The 20086-nt window shown below is 33.5% G+C and overlaps 1 protein-coding gene across 7 annotated transcripts in view; it reads left to right on the top strand.

Moving 5' to 3' along the window:
• Nucleotides 1-20086, top strand: part of SEMA3A (semaphorin 3A) — a 454735-nt gene that overhangs the window by 420343 nt on the left and 14306 nt on the right. For 4 of the 7 annotated variants that reach the window (XM_021063479.2, XM_021063478.2, XM_084977286.1 and 1 more), the window contains 3 exons: nt 6816-6857; nt 11458-11615; nt 15220-15287. In XM_021063479.2, coding sequence (XP_020919138.2) covers nt 6816-6857; nt 11458-11615; nt 15220-15287 — 268 coding nt within the window. Of the gene's footprint in view, nt 1-6815; nt 6858-11457; nt 11616-15219; nt 15288-18730; nt 20059-20086 lie in introns of those variants that run through there. The other 3 variants (XM_084977288.1, XM_021063483.2, XM_021063482.2) reach the window with 2 other exon arrangements.

Below are 20086 nucleotides of genomic sequence, written 5' to 3' on the forward strand. Positions count from 1 at the left end.
GACTAATCCCTATCTTTCACCAAGTCCCATTTCAGTATTTACACATTGATACATTAGCCTACAAATTCAAAAATACAATTATCCAAATGGACTGGGTTAGCAACACAGAGTCCATCTAGATTTAGCAAACAAATTATGGGCACTGAGGGGCCAATATGTAAATTGCCATCTTATGTCCATTGTTGTGTCTCCAGAGCCTAAAATATGGTTTTAACCAACATTTACAAATGAATAAAGGAATCAGTATTTGTGAAAAAATTAAATATGAGAAATTAAAGAGTTTAGGGTCTTCTTTAGGGAGATTGTGCTTAAAGTGAAGTCCCCAGAGTATGAGGGACATAAACTGAAAACAGCAAACAGTTATCATGTTGATTACATTTCATGTTACTTTCTAGTAGAAAACAACTTTTTTTTACTAATTCGATATTTTTGAAAATCTATATTGCCACCACCATTGTAAATGAAGTTACAGGAGATATTAAAATACAGACTTAGCTTTAGAATTTCTTATTTCCAGAATCTTTTACTTTTAGACTTGTCATAGTTCCTTTGCATATTCCCCTTCAGTTATTGTATATTATTATAACAAGCTTCATTTACTAATTCAACTGTAAACAAACACACCTGCCGTGGTCCCAGCATAATGCTAAGTTCGGCTAATTCAGAGATGAACACCATAAACATGGTGCCTGATCTTATGTAGCTTAACAGACTCTTATATGTTATCCCTCAAAGTTTCAAATACTTTATTATCTATTAGTACAATTAAGTTTTATCTTCCAGAATTGCATCATGTCATACTATTTTAAAAACAACTTTTTTTTGTTCTGTTATTTAATTATTTTGTAGAACTTTAAGAATCAGAATATGTATAATTTTGCAGTACTACTACAATCTAGCTAATTTTCATTCCCTACATTTCTGGGATATAAGGTTACATTTCACATCTTTACCATGTTTTTTACTAAATTAATACAAATTTTATTAAAATATTACTCTAAGCTGATCTGTTAAATGACTTTTAATAAAATCTTGAGAGGTTGGAAGCCAACACTCTTGCAGGCACAAATATTTATTATCTATTAGATTTTGTTAGTATTTTCAGTTTCCAGAGGAATATACAACCAAGTTATACCTATGATAACTACTGAATGATATTCATGTGATTTTTAAGATATCCTGAGAGAGGTTCTTTATCAGTTTTTAACAGTTAAACATAACTAATATTGTGCTTTCATGGAAATGATTGTTAATGAGTTTATGATTTTGTGAAAAGGTTATTTATAATGTGGGACACATCTTCCACAGATAAGTGTTCCATTTCTCTCCCATATTCTCTGCTATGCATTATTGTCATTATTATTTCTTTGGCACTCAAGTAGACAAAACATATTTGGGCAGAGTTTAGGGAAATATTTACTTTCAACATTCTATTCTATCAGGCAGAGTTCATACATATATTGTGGTCTAGCAATTGGAATATTTCACTGTCAAACTTTGTTTAATTTTGCAGAAGGAAGGGAAAAAAATACAACACATTAAAGCAATTTCTATATACAGTAAAATAATCAGAGAAATGTTACAGTTTCTTTATTTCTATTTCAGCCTTGCAAGTCATTCCATTTAACATAAAGTAAAATTTAAAAGGGTTAACCTGAGTACTGTGGTAATTTGACAAGATAAATAGACAAGGAACAGATTTAGGGTCCTGGTGGTATCTGATACTCTTGGATTTTAAAAAGAAAGACATTTAATGTCAACCAACCAGTTAATTTTACCATAATATCATCTCCAGGAGACCATGTTCATTATATGTCTTTGCTAGACTGAATAACCAAACCTCATATAAAAACCTGAATTAAGTCCAGTACTATGTCCATTGCCATCTTGAGGTCGGATTTAGGAAAACACCCTGGCTAATCACAGAACATTCCAGTGGCTCCAATTACATCTAAGATATTTTTTTATTCTGAATGAAATCAAATCCCATTCAGAGTATAGAAAGAAAAATATTTTTCAGTAATGCAAATTTCCATTTTAAAGTAGAATTTTAGTAGGTAGTAAGAGGTGATATAAAATTGGCATTGGTTTAGGATTCTAGAAATGGCATTTTTTTTTTTTTTCCCTATAGCCACGACCATGGCATGTGGAAGTTCCCAGGCCAGGGATCGAATATGAGCAACAGCTGCAACCAACCTGCAGCTGCAGCAGTGCGAGATCCTTTAACCCACTACACTGGGCTAGGGGTCAGATCTGAACCACCTCAGTGATCCTAGCTGATGCAGCCAGGTTCTTAACCCACTGTGTCAGTGGGAGCTCTTCTAGAAATGACTTTAAATAGCCATTATAAATTCAGAACGGTACTAAAGTACTGACCCAAACCTAATTCCGTTTATTATTTGTAACCATAAATCTATATTTGAATTATATTTACTTTGTGAGTCTAAACAAGTCAGATTAAGTCCATTGAGTCTCAACTTAATTTTATTTTTTTTCTTTTTTGAAAATTAAGATTAAAAGTAAATCATAGCTATTGTTAACTAGTTATACAAATGAAAATCTCATTTAAAATAAATGCTTAAAAATTCTACATCTATAACTTATTAAAATATTCAAAAGGTCTGAAAGCTAGACATATGCTTTATTTAATGTGAGATATTTTTTCCATTCCAAAGAGCATTTTACTTTTGAGACAGTGGAGTGTTATATCAAGATGCGATACATTTAGTACAATGGATTTTATTTATAGTCCCATTGACTGCAAAGGACATGAATTTTAAACCCAATTTATGCAATAGTCCATGAACAGCTGAGCAAACAAATGAAAGAGTTTAATTTTCATTCAAATGTAAAACATAATTGATGCTTTCCAAAACCTGATATATTAACTGATTCTGAAGGAGCATCCTCTCTCTTAGCATCCAGGGAGCTCTGTCTGATTCTCCTGGGATCAGCAGGTTGAAAAGCTCTGAGAGTGCGAAAGTTTAATAAGGACTAGATTAAAATATCTGGGAAAAAATAGCAAATTAGAGTCATAGAAAATCTTGAAAAGATGCTAAGTTTTTAATTTCATTTTTACTTGAACTCCAATTAAATTTGCAATTGAAACCAGTTTCATGGAAAAGTGCTGATGAAGCTACATCTGTTTTAAATGGAAGTCATATTCACTACCAGCTAGGCCTCAGAAAAAAAAAAATATAGCTTATTTAAATGGATGTCATCTTAATATATTGTCTATTAAAATTCAACCACAGGCAGCATATAGCACATCCTATCCAAACTATTATGAATTTCCTGGTCTAAAAACAAGTAAGGTTCTTCTAATTAAAGGATTCTAGAACAGAACAAAGGGTGGGGGAAAAAATGTAATTGTAATGTATACATGTAAGGATAACCTGACCCCCTTGCTGTACAGTGGGAAAATAAAAAAAAAAAAAAAAGAGGATTCTAGGATCTTAATTTAAGAATGTTGAAATCATAATATGGCACAATGGAGTTTGGTGTGTATTGGGATTTGTTTTGTTTTTTAATTTATGTATGAAGTAATCATTTCCATCCACCATATAGATATTTTTTATGTTGTCAACGAACATGAAATGTATGAAAATTTACCACCTTCATCCACTGAGGTTTTAAAAGAACTGAGCCATAGCTAACTTTCATTTTAATTATACTATCTGTTAATTCTCTGTATAAGAAGCACTTTCCTTGTGCCTTGGTTGTAAAATTTATTTCATGAAAGTCTTCATGAAGTTAGCTGCATACATAACCACATAACTATTTCTCCTGTGAAACTGTTGGAGTGGAAGATGCTGCTGTGGAATGTTTTCCTAACTTTTTAAAATTCTTTGTTTGGGTTCTTGATTCCAACATTATACAAATCTAAATATAAAAGTCAGTTTTGTCTTTTATTAATTTTTACTGTTTTATTTTTTTACAGCCACACCTGAGGCATATGGAAGTTCCCCGGCCAGAGGTTGAATCCTGCAGCTTCAACCTATGCTGCAGCTGTGGCAACACCGGTTCCTTTAACCCACTGCATCTCTACAGTGACCCAAGCTGCTGCAGTCAGATTCTTAATTCACTGTGCCACTTCAGGAACTTCCAATTTTGTCCTTTAAAACTGAAAGTCTGTGATGAATTGGCCCCTAGATATTTGTGACTTGATACTACTAAATTCTTAAGATCTTCTTTTTGGTTAGAGAAAATTGGTAGATATTCCTTTCATCAAAATTGTCTTTATGATTGTTAATTCCTATAGAAAGTTGTTATTTTTAATATAATCAAGCTATGAAAATTAGAAACTATGGGAAATCTCTAAATTATCCCATTAAGTTAATTTACATCCTAAAATATTTGTTTCATTTGTGTTTCAGGTAGGTTCTCTTAAATTTGTTAAGAAAAATCTGAGGTCAGCTTAGATATCAGCGTTTAAAGTAGAAAGTTGCAATCTTGTGGCCCATAGGAGGTAATAAAAACCATAAGAGTGGATTAGCCCACCAGGAAAAGAATGTAGCATCAAAGGCGAATGGAAAGGAGTCAGCAAAGGAAGACCAACATATGAGGAGTGGCTTAAGATAGAAAAGAATCTGAAAAAAGCTAAGAATAGTCACTTGAGTTCTAAGACATAATGAATTCTAATAGAGGAAACAGTCAAGAAGAAATGAATGATATAGTACCACATAAAACAAGAAGTCCAGTAGTAACAATGAAAACTGTCTATTCACCAGTGTAGTTCACCCGTGATTTCTTTCTGAGAATCATTGGCCCCCTCTCTAGAGTAAGGGCTGGACTCAGTGGGCTGAGGGATGAATGGCTCTGAATGGGACATGAACAAGTAAAGACAGTGAGTATAGAATATTTAGATTATTTTCGAAGAAATTCCAGCAAAGCTTAAAGGATTAAGGAAAAACTTTTTATCTAAAGAGGGTTGCCTTTATCTCATATACCAATTCAATGGGAGGAGCAGAATACAATAGGGAGAGTAGAAAAGATAGAAAAGAGAAATTTGGTAGGGAATTAATTTATTCATTCATTTACTCATTCATTCCTTCATTCGTTATTTAACAAATATTTTTGAGAACTTGTAAAAACAGTTGACCTTTGAACAACTTGTAGGTTAGGGACACCGACCATCTCTGCAGAGGAAAATCTGAATATAACTTTACAGTTAGCCTTCCATATCTGTGAAAGTTACCACCATAATTTTTCAGATGAGAAAAATGAATTAGAAAGAGGTTTATACCTTACCCAGTGTAACACTAATGGCCAAGTTTGAATTACTACCATTTGAATCCATACAATCTAGCTCCAGAGTCCAACTCTTTACACTTGAAGACTTACCTTTATCACCTACTCAGAGAGATGTTTAAAGATTGTTTGTTCTTCCAATCCCAGCCTTTTTCTCATAAGCTGAGAAAGATAGTCTCAGAAACCTTCAAGCCATCTCTTCTTAGTTGTATGTTTGTCATTGATGAAAGATAGGATGGAGCACAGTTCAATGAAAGTGAATCTAAGAGAATGTAAGCTAATATCTTTAGGCAAATAGCCTCTTGGTTGTCTAAGTTCATTAAAGAACAGCATTTATTTATGCATATGTTTATGATAGGCTTTAGCAGAACTATCTAGCAAAGTATATTGATGATTATTATGTCCCTGGTTATGACTTCTCTAAATCAGTCTGTTGACAGAAATTGAAGAGATTATGTTCTCTAGAAAAGGCCTGAAGTTGTAGGTCTTTGCACCTTAAACGGTCATTTTTAATAATAATGAAGTGATCTCACCCCAGCAGAACTTTCAGTTCCTGACAGCTGGAAACCAGCCCAATACTTTCTGCTCATCTTTGGTGCTATCAGGAGCTAGCCTGACATTCTCAGCCAGGCCACGGTGTTCTCCAGTTGAACATTACAAATATTCACAGAACCCCAACATTAGATGGGGACACTATCAGACCATGATGAAATCAAGAAAAAAAGCAAGACCATTCTGTAATCATGTTTGAACACAAAAAAGAACATAAACATTGTCCAAATACAAAAATGATCACATGTCTCTCTATCCTACCCAATGAGTGATTGCTGCTTTATCAATCACTACTTTAGCCTCACTCTGTTCTTCCCTCCTTCTAAATGAGATATGGGAAGATAGCTAGTCATAGAATTACCTCTGCTTTTTGACAACATCCAATGTTAAGCAAAGCCCCACTTCCCGGAACCCTCTCTCAAATCACTTACCACCCCTAAAAAAGAAAAAAAAAAAAAATGAAGTTCCCATTGTGATTCTGCAGGTTAAAAACCCATCTAGTATCCATGAGGATGCAGGGTCAATCCCTGGCCTTGCTCAATGGGTTAAGGATCTGGCATTGCTACACCACAAACTGTGGTGTAGCTCATGAGTGTGGCTCAGATATGGCATGGCTATGATGTAGGCCTGCAGCTGCAACTCTGATTGACCCCTAGCCCTGGGAAACTTCCACATGCCACAGGTGCAGCCCTAGAAAGAAAAATAAAGTAACTTACCACAAGCCCAAAACATAAAAATTCTTTCCAACACTCTTACTGAGCACTCCCTTATCACAATGAACAATAAACCCAACCTGACCAACTGCAGATATGTTCCTGATGATCTTTAACTGGAGGATGAGCTTAGTGTTTGCTCCACACATATAACATCTATCTATGCAGTTTATTTTGCATGTCTTATTTCCCAATTATATTGTTTGTTATAGGCACTGAAGTTATCCCTAAAAATTTATGTCGGTGTTCTGTGATTTTTCTAATTTATTAAACAACTCACATTGTCTTTTTCTTCTTTAGGAACCAACTACTATTTCAGCCATGGAGCTTTCCACTAAGCAGGTACTATCGTTATGTACTACAATTAAAATTCCTTATTTTTGTTAATTTTTTGTGTCAAATAGATAAAGATATTTATGTTCCATCAAATTTTATAGAATTATTAACACTTCAGAAAACAAGAGAAAAAATGTTTACAATAACTAGTAGAATGAAAACTGAAAATAATTTTCATTGCCATCAGGTTTTTGATGTCTCATATATGTCCTATAAATATATTTCTTAGATCATTATTTGTTGTAAATTTTCATTTATAGCATTTTGGTTTTGGTCATTGTAATGTAATTTCATCAATAATTTGTTAATCTATCCTTTACATATAATATTGGTGGATATTTCAGAATATAAATAAATTTATAATTTAATTTGTATGTTTAAACAAAATACATTTTATAGGCTAATAAAATTATACACCAGACTAAATATGTTTGGAGGATTTTGACTTAAAAATTAATTTTACTTTTTCAATAGTTTTGTGTGTTGTAGAAAACATTTAGTTTGGCTAAATATAAAAGGGAAACAGGAAAACAGTCATTGCCAAATGATAAGTTATTAAACTCCATGAATTCAAAGGTTAAGGGCAGCAAGTTAATGATCTTTTCATTCACATTGAATGAGTGCTTTGGCAAGACACTTGAGAAACACAAATGACTTCTAAATGCTAAATTATATGGGAAAAGCAAATATAATTTTAACTTCTAATGAATTCTCTTTTCCACATAAATGTTTTTTAGCCTTTCTACCCAGTATATCAAAGGTAACAACAACAAAAATAGATGGCTTGGATCCTGAGTTAAAATTAATTATTAAATAACCTTGCATAAAAAGCCAGAAAGAAATAGGGAGCCCCTCACTCACTGTAGTGACAACTTACATACAGAATTGTTGAATATGAGCATGATTTGGTGAATCTTATTTCTGACCGTTTATATGCTTTATCACTAACCATGCATTATTCCTTGTACAGGACACCTAAAGCTACTGTACCCCTAAAACACACTACATATCCTTTCCACACGTCAGTATCAAAATAGAATAATAATCTCAAAGATGTTTAGAGAAATCCAGAGTACATATATTATTGACCTGATACTGTCATTTTTCACATCATAAGTATGAGTTTACCTGTTCTTGTAATCTAAAAATTGTCAAATGTTGGCAAGGAAATCCAGGGATTTCCAGCATGGAAGCTAGACTGGAGTACTCTTTCCTGCAATGATTTTTTAAACGATTTATTTATTCTCTGCAGGAGTTCTTTCTCAATCTTAATGACATTGCATCTCGTTTTATAAAACATTTATTTCTGTTTTAACATTTTTTGGCCGCACCCACAGCATGTGGAAGTTCTTGAGCCAGGGAATGAACCTGCACAACAGTTGTAAGCTGTGTGTGTGTCTACAAGCTGTGGTAATGCCAGATCCTTAACCCACTATGCCACATAGGCAGGAACTTACTGTTTTAATGTTTTTTAACCTACCTTAAGAATTGCCTATTAAATGTAATACATTTCAACAAAAAACAAACAAAAACAATTCATCAATCTAAAATACAATGTTATAGTGTCCCTAGCCTTCATTTTCCATTACTGGAGTTTGATTTCATTCAGATCGTGACTCAATTCCATTTATGCCCATGGCAATTTTTAAAGTGAGGCATAGTTTCAAGAAGGACAAGCAGTGTTGCAACTAATTTTCTGGATAAATGGTCTCATCTCCTGCTTATGACCCACAACTTGTTAAGAAGGAGAGTGAGAAAGCCTGTGGTGATGTTAAATTGGGCAGAAAAAGCACATCAGGTTATTTGCTAGTGACTGGATTATGCTCAATGGTGCCTGGAACCCTCCCTCATATTTCATTTAGAAAGCATAATTGATTTTGCAAATCATTAGTAGTACAGTAGAAAATTATAAAATGAATACTACATTGAATTGTATTTAATTTTTGACATTTCATCATACTTAAGGTTTTCATTGCAATAATTTCAGATGCCATATTTTTGGTTTCATATTCTTCTCATGTATTCTTTCTCTGTTTTTCTCCTAAAGGGATGTGACAAATTAAGATATTATTATCTGGTTAACAACTCATTTACTACTCAATGCCATATTCTTAGAAATCAATAGGTATGAATTTTGTTCCTGTTGGCCAAACATAGAGATATTTTTATTAGGTATGGCCACCTTGGTTAGTAGCTTTTTAAATAGTTATGACCATGGTGTATGGTTTGGCCTATCTTTGTTCACCAGTGCCAACCATGCTTCTAATATTGCTACCACATTTTAACTAATTTAACGGTTGGTTACATATTATGTTTGTTATATTATTTTTATTTGAAATTGATAATGCTCACCTTCAAAACATTCTAAGTTTATTTTTTAAGGTGCTTTTGGAAGAGAAATATATAATGGGAAAATGTTTCCTTCCATTAGTTAAGATCTTGTTAATATTTTTCAGTTATGATCAGATGTTATTACATGCAGGTTCTGTAGATGCTTTAAGAGAGGTTCAAATCAATCTAATTTTCTCTCAACAAAAAACTTAATAATATTTCATCTGTTCTTCCCAGAGACTCTATCATTTTTTAATTTTCTGTAGTTTGTAGCCTCTTTCAGTATAATGATATAAGATGAATAAAGTAAGAAGCTGAGTATCTGTAATATATACCACATTCTTTATGCTATACAATACTACAATATTATATGCTACAAATGCCTTTCACTTACTGGAATGGAATAAGCAGTGTTTATCAGGATAACTGCCTCCATAAATAGCTTAGTTTGTATTTTTTTGCTTCTTTCTCCCTTTTTCCCTTTCTTATTTTAAGATATAATAAGAACTAATTCTCTCTCAACAAAAAACTTAATAATATTTCATATTTTCCTCCCAGAGACTTTAACTGGTTAGCTTTAAGCATGTAATTTCTTTCTACAAAGTATTCCTAACGCCCTCAATGATTTCATAGATTCTGATTGATACTTACAGTTTCATTTAAACATAAATCTATTCATGTATGTAGTCCATCTTTGAAAGCCTTTTGGAAATGCGATTTTAATTATATTTATTTCTGACTGTCAGGCAGTTTGTAATACTAAAAGAGAACATCATTATTTAGAGACTTGCTTTTCTGTAACTTATTTTTCATTTATATAGTAGAGAAACTAAAATATACTTTTAGGTATTTGTCATGCATACTAGAACATGTTTCAGTATTTTCACAACTTTTATTAACTTTTCATTATAATTATTCAATCATCTAGTGCAGGGAAGGAACTGACACTGATTATAGTAAAATGGACAAAAATCACAAAACATTTTATTTGTATTTCAATTAATGTTAATATGAATTTGTAATCGATACTCTATGCTGACTCAACTGTGTTAAAGGTGTGTTAAAGGTATTTTTTAAGTCGTATTGAAGTCCTGAATTAGTTGCTATCATGTTTTTTTTCTCCCTTCATATTCTGGTATTTATAACTTCAGTTTATCAAGTGTAGTGGCATCATAGATGTTTTATCTGGATGCACATTTTGAAGATCTAGTTAACCATGCTCATTTTATGACTAAGGAAGTTGTCTGAGAATTATTATGTAAATGGCCCCAAATCACACAGAATGTTAATGTCAGGCAAGACCCAGAATCCAAGTATGTTGGTGCCCAATACCCCATTGTTTCCCCAACACCTGAGCTTTTTGTTCGGGTCCAAAATACTAGCCAGGCCCTACTGATGATCCTTCAAATAAGAAGTAATTGTGTACTTTTATTTAAAATAATCATCCTGGAGATAGAGGAAGGGCAAGGCAATGTTGAGCAAAGCTTCTTACCCATGCAAGTACCAAAGCTTCACCCTTTCCCTTCTTATAGGAGGGCAGCATACATCACAGGCCATGGAATAGGGCACCCAAGAGTCAGAAATAAAGGATCCCTGCCTCAAGACTAATCAGAATACATGGTGATGTTGATAATCTCAATCAAAATTAAAACAGTAGAAGTAAAAAAACAAGCTAAGAGCAAAAACTGAAAGTTTGAGGCGTTCTTGTCGTGGCTCGGTGGTTAGCGAACCCAACTGGCATCCATGAGGATGCAGGTTCCATCCCTGGCCTCGCTCAGTGGGTTAAGGATCTGGCGTTGCTGTGAGCTGTGGTGTAGGTCACAGACGTGGCTCAGATCCTGCATTGCTGTGGCTCTGATGTAGGCCAGCAGCTGCAGCTACAATTCGACCCCTAGCCTGGGAACCTCCATATGCCATGGGTGCAGCCCTAAAAAACAAAAAAATAGTGTGAATTTACATTCATCAGTGTCTTACTGTCTTTAAAAAAAATTGATATATAACTGACGTGTAACTATTACTGTCTTCCTTTATCTTTCCTTGGTTTTATACTTATAAAATACACCTGTTTTAGTCAAATATTTAGATTTTGATTTTGCTCTGTTTTAAATGGTCACATTCCCTGCCAGGCCTTTGAAGAAACTACCAAATATAGGATGGTTTTAAATCCACAAATATAAATGTATCTTGCTAAGTTATATATAAATGACCTTTTTTTTTAAGAAATAGATTTGAAAGACAAGATAGTTTTTGTCATAAAAGTAAATTCTTTCCACAGCAACAACTATATGTTGGCTCTGCTGCGGGGGTGGCGCAGCTCCCTTTACACAGATGTGATATTTACGGGAAAGCCTGTGCAGAGTGCTGCCTCGCCCGGGACCCATACTGTGCCTGGGATGGCTCTTCATGCTCTCGCTATTTTCCTACTGCAAAGAGGTAGGAAGAATATTAGAAATAAATACAGTGTTTGATATTTACCTGATCTGACTCAGTTTTTGGAACAGCTTCTTCAAATAAGTACGTCACTTTTTTTTCTGATGAATACAACGAGGTATAGAAGCAATGTTTTTGGTTAACATTGTTTTATTTATTTCTCTTAGTCAAAATAATCAGACAGTTGGGTACTAAATGAAAGGAGACAAATGGTTTTAATAGATTACAAAGGGAAATCTAAAACATTGTAATATCCCTGAGTGTTTACATTCAAAAATTACAATTTTACAACTTCATCTCCCACATGGAAAAAACTGGGTGTCAAAGCTGAAGAGAAAGTCACAAGCTGTAGTGTAGACAGCTTTATGCATTTTGTCCAAAAATGTTCTTTTTCTGTGTAGCAACATTCTATCCTGTTTTTAAATAATTTTAATAAAGCAATATATGTCCTTGGATGAATGGAAAATTCTCAGAGAAAATAATTTATTTACCTTTAGTCTCAGAGAGTACATAGGGACCAAATTATAAAAAGTCAAGGACATCTTTTTCTTTTTGAAGATAACACATTTTTGTATATGTTGATTAACTAGTATTAAATATATATCTTTATTTGATCCCCCCAAATTTAAAGGCTGCTAAATTATATCGTCTTGTATTTGCTTTATTCAAACTTATAAAACCATGTTATGATATCTATTTATCAATCTCTTACATGTATTATATAAATATTTAAATTCTTGATAATCCTTAAAAATTTTTTTTAGACATGCTTGAATGAAAGTTGCTGATATGCCTAGAAGTTACCTAAAACAATATGTTTAGATAAATCTGTAAGTTGCTGTCTAGAATATTGAAAGCATTATGAATGGAATTCGATCATTCAATACAGTATTATATTATACCTCAGGTAACTCTTAGACACATCCTAAAAGTTGTACACAAACTTGGTTTCCTTGTGTTTTAAAAAACAAAGCAGTTTCTTAATTTGATGATATAGGTATCTTAACATATTCTGTACTATTTACTTAAAGGCTGTCTCTAACCGCTAAAGTAAAAAGGTAAAAAGGTAAACAATGATAGATGAAAGTAATATACAATACTTGCTAATACAGATCTTAAGATTAATAGTATGCACATCGACCTATTGAAACACTTAATAGAAATTGGCATTATCAAGCTACTGAATTTTAGGAGCAATAAAAGTTTTTGTTTTTTATCATAGCTAATTCTTTACAAGCTATGAACATGGCTTTTTTCATTGCTAGGGAGATGTGTTCCACAACATTTGGATCATTTTAAATGTTTGGGAAAAACATTGGGAAAGAAATAATTCTAATAATTACTTAAGTATTTTTATTACATACTTTAGATACTTTTGAGCAGTGTTAAATCATCTATAACTTAAGTATTTCATATAATTGGCCCATATGGATTAAAACATGCTTCGTTAATAATAATAAATGTAAATGTGGTATGATTTAGTCTATTTAATAAATATTCAGTTTCTTAAGCCTTCAATATTCAGAATTGAGACATCATGTTTGTATTACTTTCATATACCTATTGATTTTGTTGGAAGTTTAAAACAAAAACTAAGTGTGAAGATAACGTATTATTCATCAAAGAAACCATGGATAGTTTAATAAATAGCAACGTGATATTTTTACAGCAATAAACTTATTAACACTGTAAACCAACTATAATAAAAAAATAAAAATCATTTAAAGTAAAAATAAATGAAACTTTATGGTTCTTAAAATCATTTAGTGCTAGAGGGCTTTTAATGCTGATTGAAAATGTGGATTCATGTTTGAAATAAAAGTGGTATCATTTCCTTTCTATATTAAAATGTATAATATTGCCTAATTTAGTAATAATCCATTTGAAATTTAAGCTTTTTTAATGAGAAAGAAGATGAAAGTGAGGTCATAACTACATGCATAATAAGTTGAAAAGCTGGATATTATTATCTATTTGAAATATGTTTATGGCATACCTAGAATCTAAGATTGAAGGAATTATCATTAACACATTTTTGTTGTGCTTGCACATTTTACTTAATCCAATTTCATGTGTCTTTGAAAAGGATGTTTAGAGGCCTCACAATTTATATATTCTTTGTGATGGGATTTTTCAAAAGCTTAAATGGCAGTAAAAAAATGCCTTCCCAAATGCTTTGTGGCTCATGTTTCACAAGTTCCCTTGTTGGCTCAATTTCGAAATGTGCAACATCTGTTTGATAGTCTCACCAATTCTCCAAATAGAAATCTATAAATACTTGGGACTTCTAAATTTATGAATACAGTAACAAATTCCATGTTTGCAATTCTCAATGGCTTTTGTGAGAGCTCTTTTCAGGGATGGTAACTAACTTTGCAGCAAAACAATACCCATTAAAATAGATGCAGAAAACAGTTGGGCAAATGTCCCCAATATTTTCCAGTCTGTTACACATAGCCAAACTCCATTTTTAGCCTCCTACTTGAACTACACATCTTGTTTGCACCACAATGGCTGGAGCCGACCTCCTTCTCCCCAGTCAGCCGTTAGCTAAGTGTAGAGAGAGGATGTACAGAATGCACTGTAACTAATGTGATCTTAGCAGTAGAATACAAGAGAAATTTAGATTTTCATAGCAAATTCTGCTTTTCTCTTAGAGGGCAGTTCATCTCCTCTCTCACCTTCCTCTGACAAAAGGAGGAGCCTTGCTTCTCATTATTTGTCATTGTTTTTGTTCTTTTATTCACTCCTCAGTTAAACTGGTTGGCCTGCATAACTCTATGATCATAAAAGAAACGTTTTATCAAAAAAATGGTGATAGAGCAAACAAAAAGGAATTAAAAACTAACTTAAAAATAGAATTCATTGTCTTATTTAACAAAAGTCTATTTAAGGAATTATGTATAAGTATTAAAAGAAAGAAAACATTCATGTGAATTTTAATATTAAAGCTTACTCTGTCATTAATGATCAGAAAAAAAATTTCAGTTCCCATTACTGAATAATTAAATAAATGGGTTGCTATTTTATACCTTGTGCTTTTTCCTCAGAATTTAAGATGTTAAGAATTTCAGAGTTTCTAGATGTTGGGTTCCTATTACTATTCAGTAGCATAAAACTAGTAAATTTTAATTATCAATTCTTGGAAGACTTTTAACACATTGTTAGTACATTTGTATACACTTTCCCATTTTAATCATCTTGAAGATTGCTTTTAACAGGTTCAATGAGCTGCTTTTAAAAGTCTTTTAGTTTGGAGTTCCCGTCGTGGCTCAGTGGTTAACGAATCCGACTAGGAACCATGAGGTTGCGGGTACAATCCCTGGCCTTGCTCAGGGGGTTAAGGATCCGGCGTTGCCGTGAGCTGTGGTGTAGGTTGCAGACGCGGCTCTGGCGTAGGCCAGTGGCTATGGCTCTGATTCGACCCCTAACCTGGGAACCTCCATAAGCTGCAGGAGTGGCCCAAGAAATGACAAAAAGACATAAAAAAATACATCTCTTCTGATAAATTCCTGGGGTCTTTGATTTTGAGTCTTCTCGGTTCTTATGACAAATTCTTAAGAGGAAATAGAGATACTATAATACCTTTTAAATACAATTGTTTCAGACGCACAAGACGGCAAGATATAAGAAATGGAGACCCACTGACTCACTGTTCAGACTTACAACACCACGGTAAGTTAAAAGATTTTTTTCCGATTTGCTAATGCCAGGATAAAATCATAATGCATATCCATATGCAAACATTCAGGGTAGACACCTCTCCCAGAATATTTAGAGAAATGCAACTGAAGAGAAAGAAAATTGTGCGGGAAAGAAAATTCTAATGAATACAAAGCATTGAATTATGTTTTCTCAAGATTTTAGACCCTTGTGACTTAAAACTCTATTTTCTCACATTAACCAAAAGAAGCCCAGGTTAAATACATGCTTCTGTGTATAATAGCAATTTGAGAATAATAAGCAACAAAAATATCCATTTTAAAATGTTGTAGAGGAGTTCCCGTCGTGGCTCAGTGGTTAACAAATCCGACTAGGAGCCATGAGGCTCTGGGTTCAATCTCTGGCCTCACTCAGTGGGTTAAGGATCCAGCATTGCCATGAGCTGTAGTGTAGGTCACTGACAGGCTTGGATCCTGCATTGCTGTGGCTGTGGCATAGGCCAGAGGCTACAGTTCTGATTGGACCCCTAACCTGGGACCTCCACGTGCCATGGGAGTGGCCCTGGAAAAGAAAAATAAAATAAAATAAAATAAAATAAAATGAAAATTTCGTAGAAAAAAAAGTGTAGCTTTAAAATAAGCCATGTAAATATTTATTAGCATGCTAAAAATACAGACCCAGTCTATTATTACTGGGTATGTAACTCAAATAGAAGGTAGTCTGGATGTCTTCATACTGATTTACTAGTAGGATATTCCCTTGAACTAAGAATTTTGGAACAAGTTCTTTTTATGCTTCCTAAAAGATGTCAAGGCCTATTTTATGTCAAACCAGCTTATTTAATGATGAAACATCAACCAATCTTCATTTAAAATGCAGTATAATTGTAGTATAGTTAACCCCCCCCCCCACACACACACACACACGTGAACCCTTTATGTAAACAACAATTAGGTTATGCTTCCCTCTGCTGGGAAAACACAGAAATGACATCACTGCTAATAAAAGACTCAATTTGAAAAGGTTAAAATGTCAAATGTGAACATTTTACATGTAATTGAATATAATTACCCTACTAACTTTTTTGGTGCCTTTTACATTAATCCTAAAAGAAGTTCTAGTATTTGTATCAATTCCTTGGATTCGGTCTACTAATTCTATGTGTAGAATATTCATGGTTCTTGAATTTTAAGAAAGAAAATACACTGCATAAATAGCTCCCAGCATGCATTCCAAAACCTCGTTACCTTTATGAAAGTCAGGTCCCTCTGTTGCATATCCTGCATGTGCTGGAATCTGATTCAAGAATGCCTGCAGGGTTGTTTGGAGGATGCCAATACCAGAAGACAAGAAACCACAAATCAAGCCTGTATTATAAATCCATTTTGTTTGCAAAACTTTCTTGTCTGCCTGTTATCCACTTTCCAGTCTGTTACTTTTCTTATTATAAAGAAAAAAGATACCACTAGATTGGAACAAATATTATGAGTTTCATACAGATATAGTGCATATTGACACACCCATGTTAAATATTTCAGTTGCCATACTTCACTTGGACAACAAAACATTCTCTAGTCTTACATTCATCAATTTCATGTGGAAATACTAAATTATGATATTTATGATCAGGAGCTTTCAAGCAATGCAGTACTATGAAATTAATTCATTACACTGAAGAATATATTTGCATAGATATGGAAAAGCTCATGATAATAACCAGAAGTAAAAGAAACAAAATGGTGTTAACTAGAGCTCATTTCCAATCAGATTTAATCACTATGTCAATGTGGACCTTGGTATTTTGCTCACTTTTTATTTCTAGAGCCATAACAGATGCAATATCATGAATATTTAAGTATTTAATAAGAATTTGTTGAAGGAGTGATCTACATCGTTCAAGCTATAGCATAATACTTACTATTTTTGTTTTTCAGTAGAGATTTTATCTAAGCAGCATCTGTTATTTATTGCGAAAATGGTTTGTCATACCATTGTTATTAATATTGTATTCAGAAGTAGGATTTTTCTTAAGGAATACCATCAACCGGTTAATTAAGAAATTATACTTCTAAAATCACTTTATATAGGATACTGTGCTCTTACATCCCTTTGTTTAGTAATTCAGTCCCTTCATAGACCCAGTTAGTATTTTTTCAAAATTATATATATGTTGGAATATGAGTGTACATATATACAAGGAAAATATGATCAAAGGTGTATGTATTATTTTTTTGAGAGTGAGACTGTGGGTGAATAAATATTGTTGACCATTGAATGAATGAGCTTTGGAGAGTGCCTCAGATTTTAAAGTTGTTTTTGATGAAATTAGAATGGTGAAATTATAAACTTTTGGAATATAAAATTGCTTAGCTACAGAAAATAAAGTGAACATGAATCAGTTTTTCTCCTGATTCATCAACTGGAATGCATACTGTAGGGAGGAAAAATAATTGCTGTGTTTCAGTGTTTGTGTGTGTGTGTGTGTGTGTGTGTGTGTGTGTGTGTGTGTACAAAAACAACTCCAGATAGATGCTTGTGATATATGGGAGGAAATGGTAAAATAGTCCAAGAAGCTCTGCAGCAGTAAAACATTCATTTTTTGAAGGCCTCTTTATTCTTTGTCTGCTTGTCTTGCTAATTGACCAAACATAAAAAAATATACAGCATAGATTACAGTAAATTTCAAATGTTTGGAAACTAAGTCAGGCATTCCCATATGGTCAGACTGAGTCTTTCCATTAGGCATCAGTGAATTATCTTGAGTAGGTGATGTCAATCTTTGAAAGTAAAATGGGCAAAAATCCAGGGCTCAGCCCTGTTAAATCATGTATGTTGTCTTGCTAATGTCACATCTCACATTGAATAAAATATATGTGCTCATATGGAAACATATAAAGATATGAGATGTTTTCACAGAAAACTGCTAAGCAACCTGAAGCCAAATTATACACTTCAGGACGATCAGTTCCAGCTGTAATGGTAAACATATTCTGTAACACTCTATATTTTACATGTCCTGAGGTTTTAATAGAGAGACTATATAAAATAACTCAGACTTAAGGTGGAAGAAATTTCACTCTCGACAAAACCTTTAACACTCACTCAGTGCTCTGTTCCCTCTCTTGTAAAGGCAGCACTAATAGTGAGCTGGCCTGAGTGAAACAGAAAAATCCGGCTCCCCTTCCCCTTGGTCCAGCACACTCTTCTCCGTCACTGGTGGCCTTTTGCTGAGGGACATTTCAGTATAAATCCCTAAATATATATGTGTTGGCAGATCTTCTTGTCTTCCCACTCACACCTCATACACAATGCTAAGGAGAAACCTCCAGTATGTTCCCTTCCCTAAAATAACTCTTGGAAAAAATTGGAGCTTGTCTGACTTTACATTCAAGAGCAGGAGTGGCTAAGTCAATTTACTTTTAACTACCTCTCATTCCTTCTTCTTTACTAACCAGCTGTACTGTGATCTACATGTCCAGAAAGGAGAGAGCTACACCACAAGTAACAACAATTTTTAAAAATTAACATCACGTTAGAGTTTTGAATCTTTGAAATATTTTATGTCCTAACATCTAGATTACTGCCATCATAGAATTTCACTCCATAATAGTTCTCTTGGCTGTTCCACATACATGAATTTCCTTTCAAACGTCCCACAGTAAAATGACCGCAGAGTCCAATCTTCTTTATTTCCACAACTACCTTGTCTCAATTTATGTCTTGGTTTGCATCAGAACTTTTCCAGAATTTCATAAAATATCTTTGGCTGTGTCATCCGTATGGTCTACAGAGCTATAAATTTAGTATTTTGTAGCAATGATATCCTGGCCTGTGCTTTAGCTTCTTTTATACACAGAAAATCTAACTATGAATCTGAGCATTTGACCCCCAAAGAAGCCTTAAGATTTGATGGATGAGATGATGTCAGCTCTAAAAACAGCCCTAACTTTAATAAATTACCAAATTGTCATTCAGTCTGAGATGTCCCTGACTGTAAGATGCACTGTGATTTTGTGTACTACTTAGGAAAGGAAAAAACTACCCAAAACGGGCAACCTAATAGATGATCCTACCATCAAGCCAAGATGCAGTATATTTTGGTATTGGCACAAAGGAGAAATAAATTCCCACACAGAAAATAGCAAAGGAATTTGCCTGTTCTGTTCCTTAAACCACAAAGGTGGCCCTCATGAAAGTTAACTTTCTGAATCCACACCAGCACAGGGTGGACCAAAAGCTTCGGACAAAAATCTAATGTAAAGAGTTGTCATCAGCTTATTAGGTTCTCCTGTATCTGGCAGAAGTAAGAACAAATTCTTTCCAGAAGAATGAAACGTCTGTTCATATCAGGAGCAAATGATGTTCTGGTATCAAAGACATTAAAGTATAAAATGTGCAACCTAGAATGAAATCATTACAGTATTATTTCTATAGCTATTGTAAACCCTTTTTGAAACTGTTTTCACTGGAGAAAATCAATCATCAACACAGTCATCTTCTGATACTACATTAGGCAAGTAATCCAGTTTTTCATAGTAAAAGTATACAGGACCTGCACACACAGTCTCAATGAGAAGAGTAAGAAGAGATTTGGAATATTTTGTACTATCAACGTTCCTTATTAAAGTTTTAAAATAGGTTATTGGAGATCACCCCACTGTTTATACACCTTTAATTAACTGTTGTAAATGGCAAGTTTTTAAGCATGCTGTGTTTTAAAAATTCCAAAACTTAAAAGGAAAATGTATAAAATAAAATAAAAGATGGTATTTTTATTATTGTTTATGGAGCGTTTCTGCTTCATCAAGTGC

Source organism: Sus scrofa, chromosome 9 (genome assembly GCF_054392235.1).
Source record: "Sus scrofa isolate SSC_HxYL_T2T_F1_AM1 chromosome 9, Sscrofa_HxYL_maternal_Yorkshire_Landrace_v2.0, whole genome shotgun sequence".
NCBI lineage: Eukaryota > Metazoa > Chordata > Mammalia > Artiodactyla > Suidae > Sus > Sus scrofa.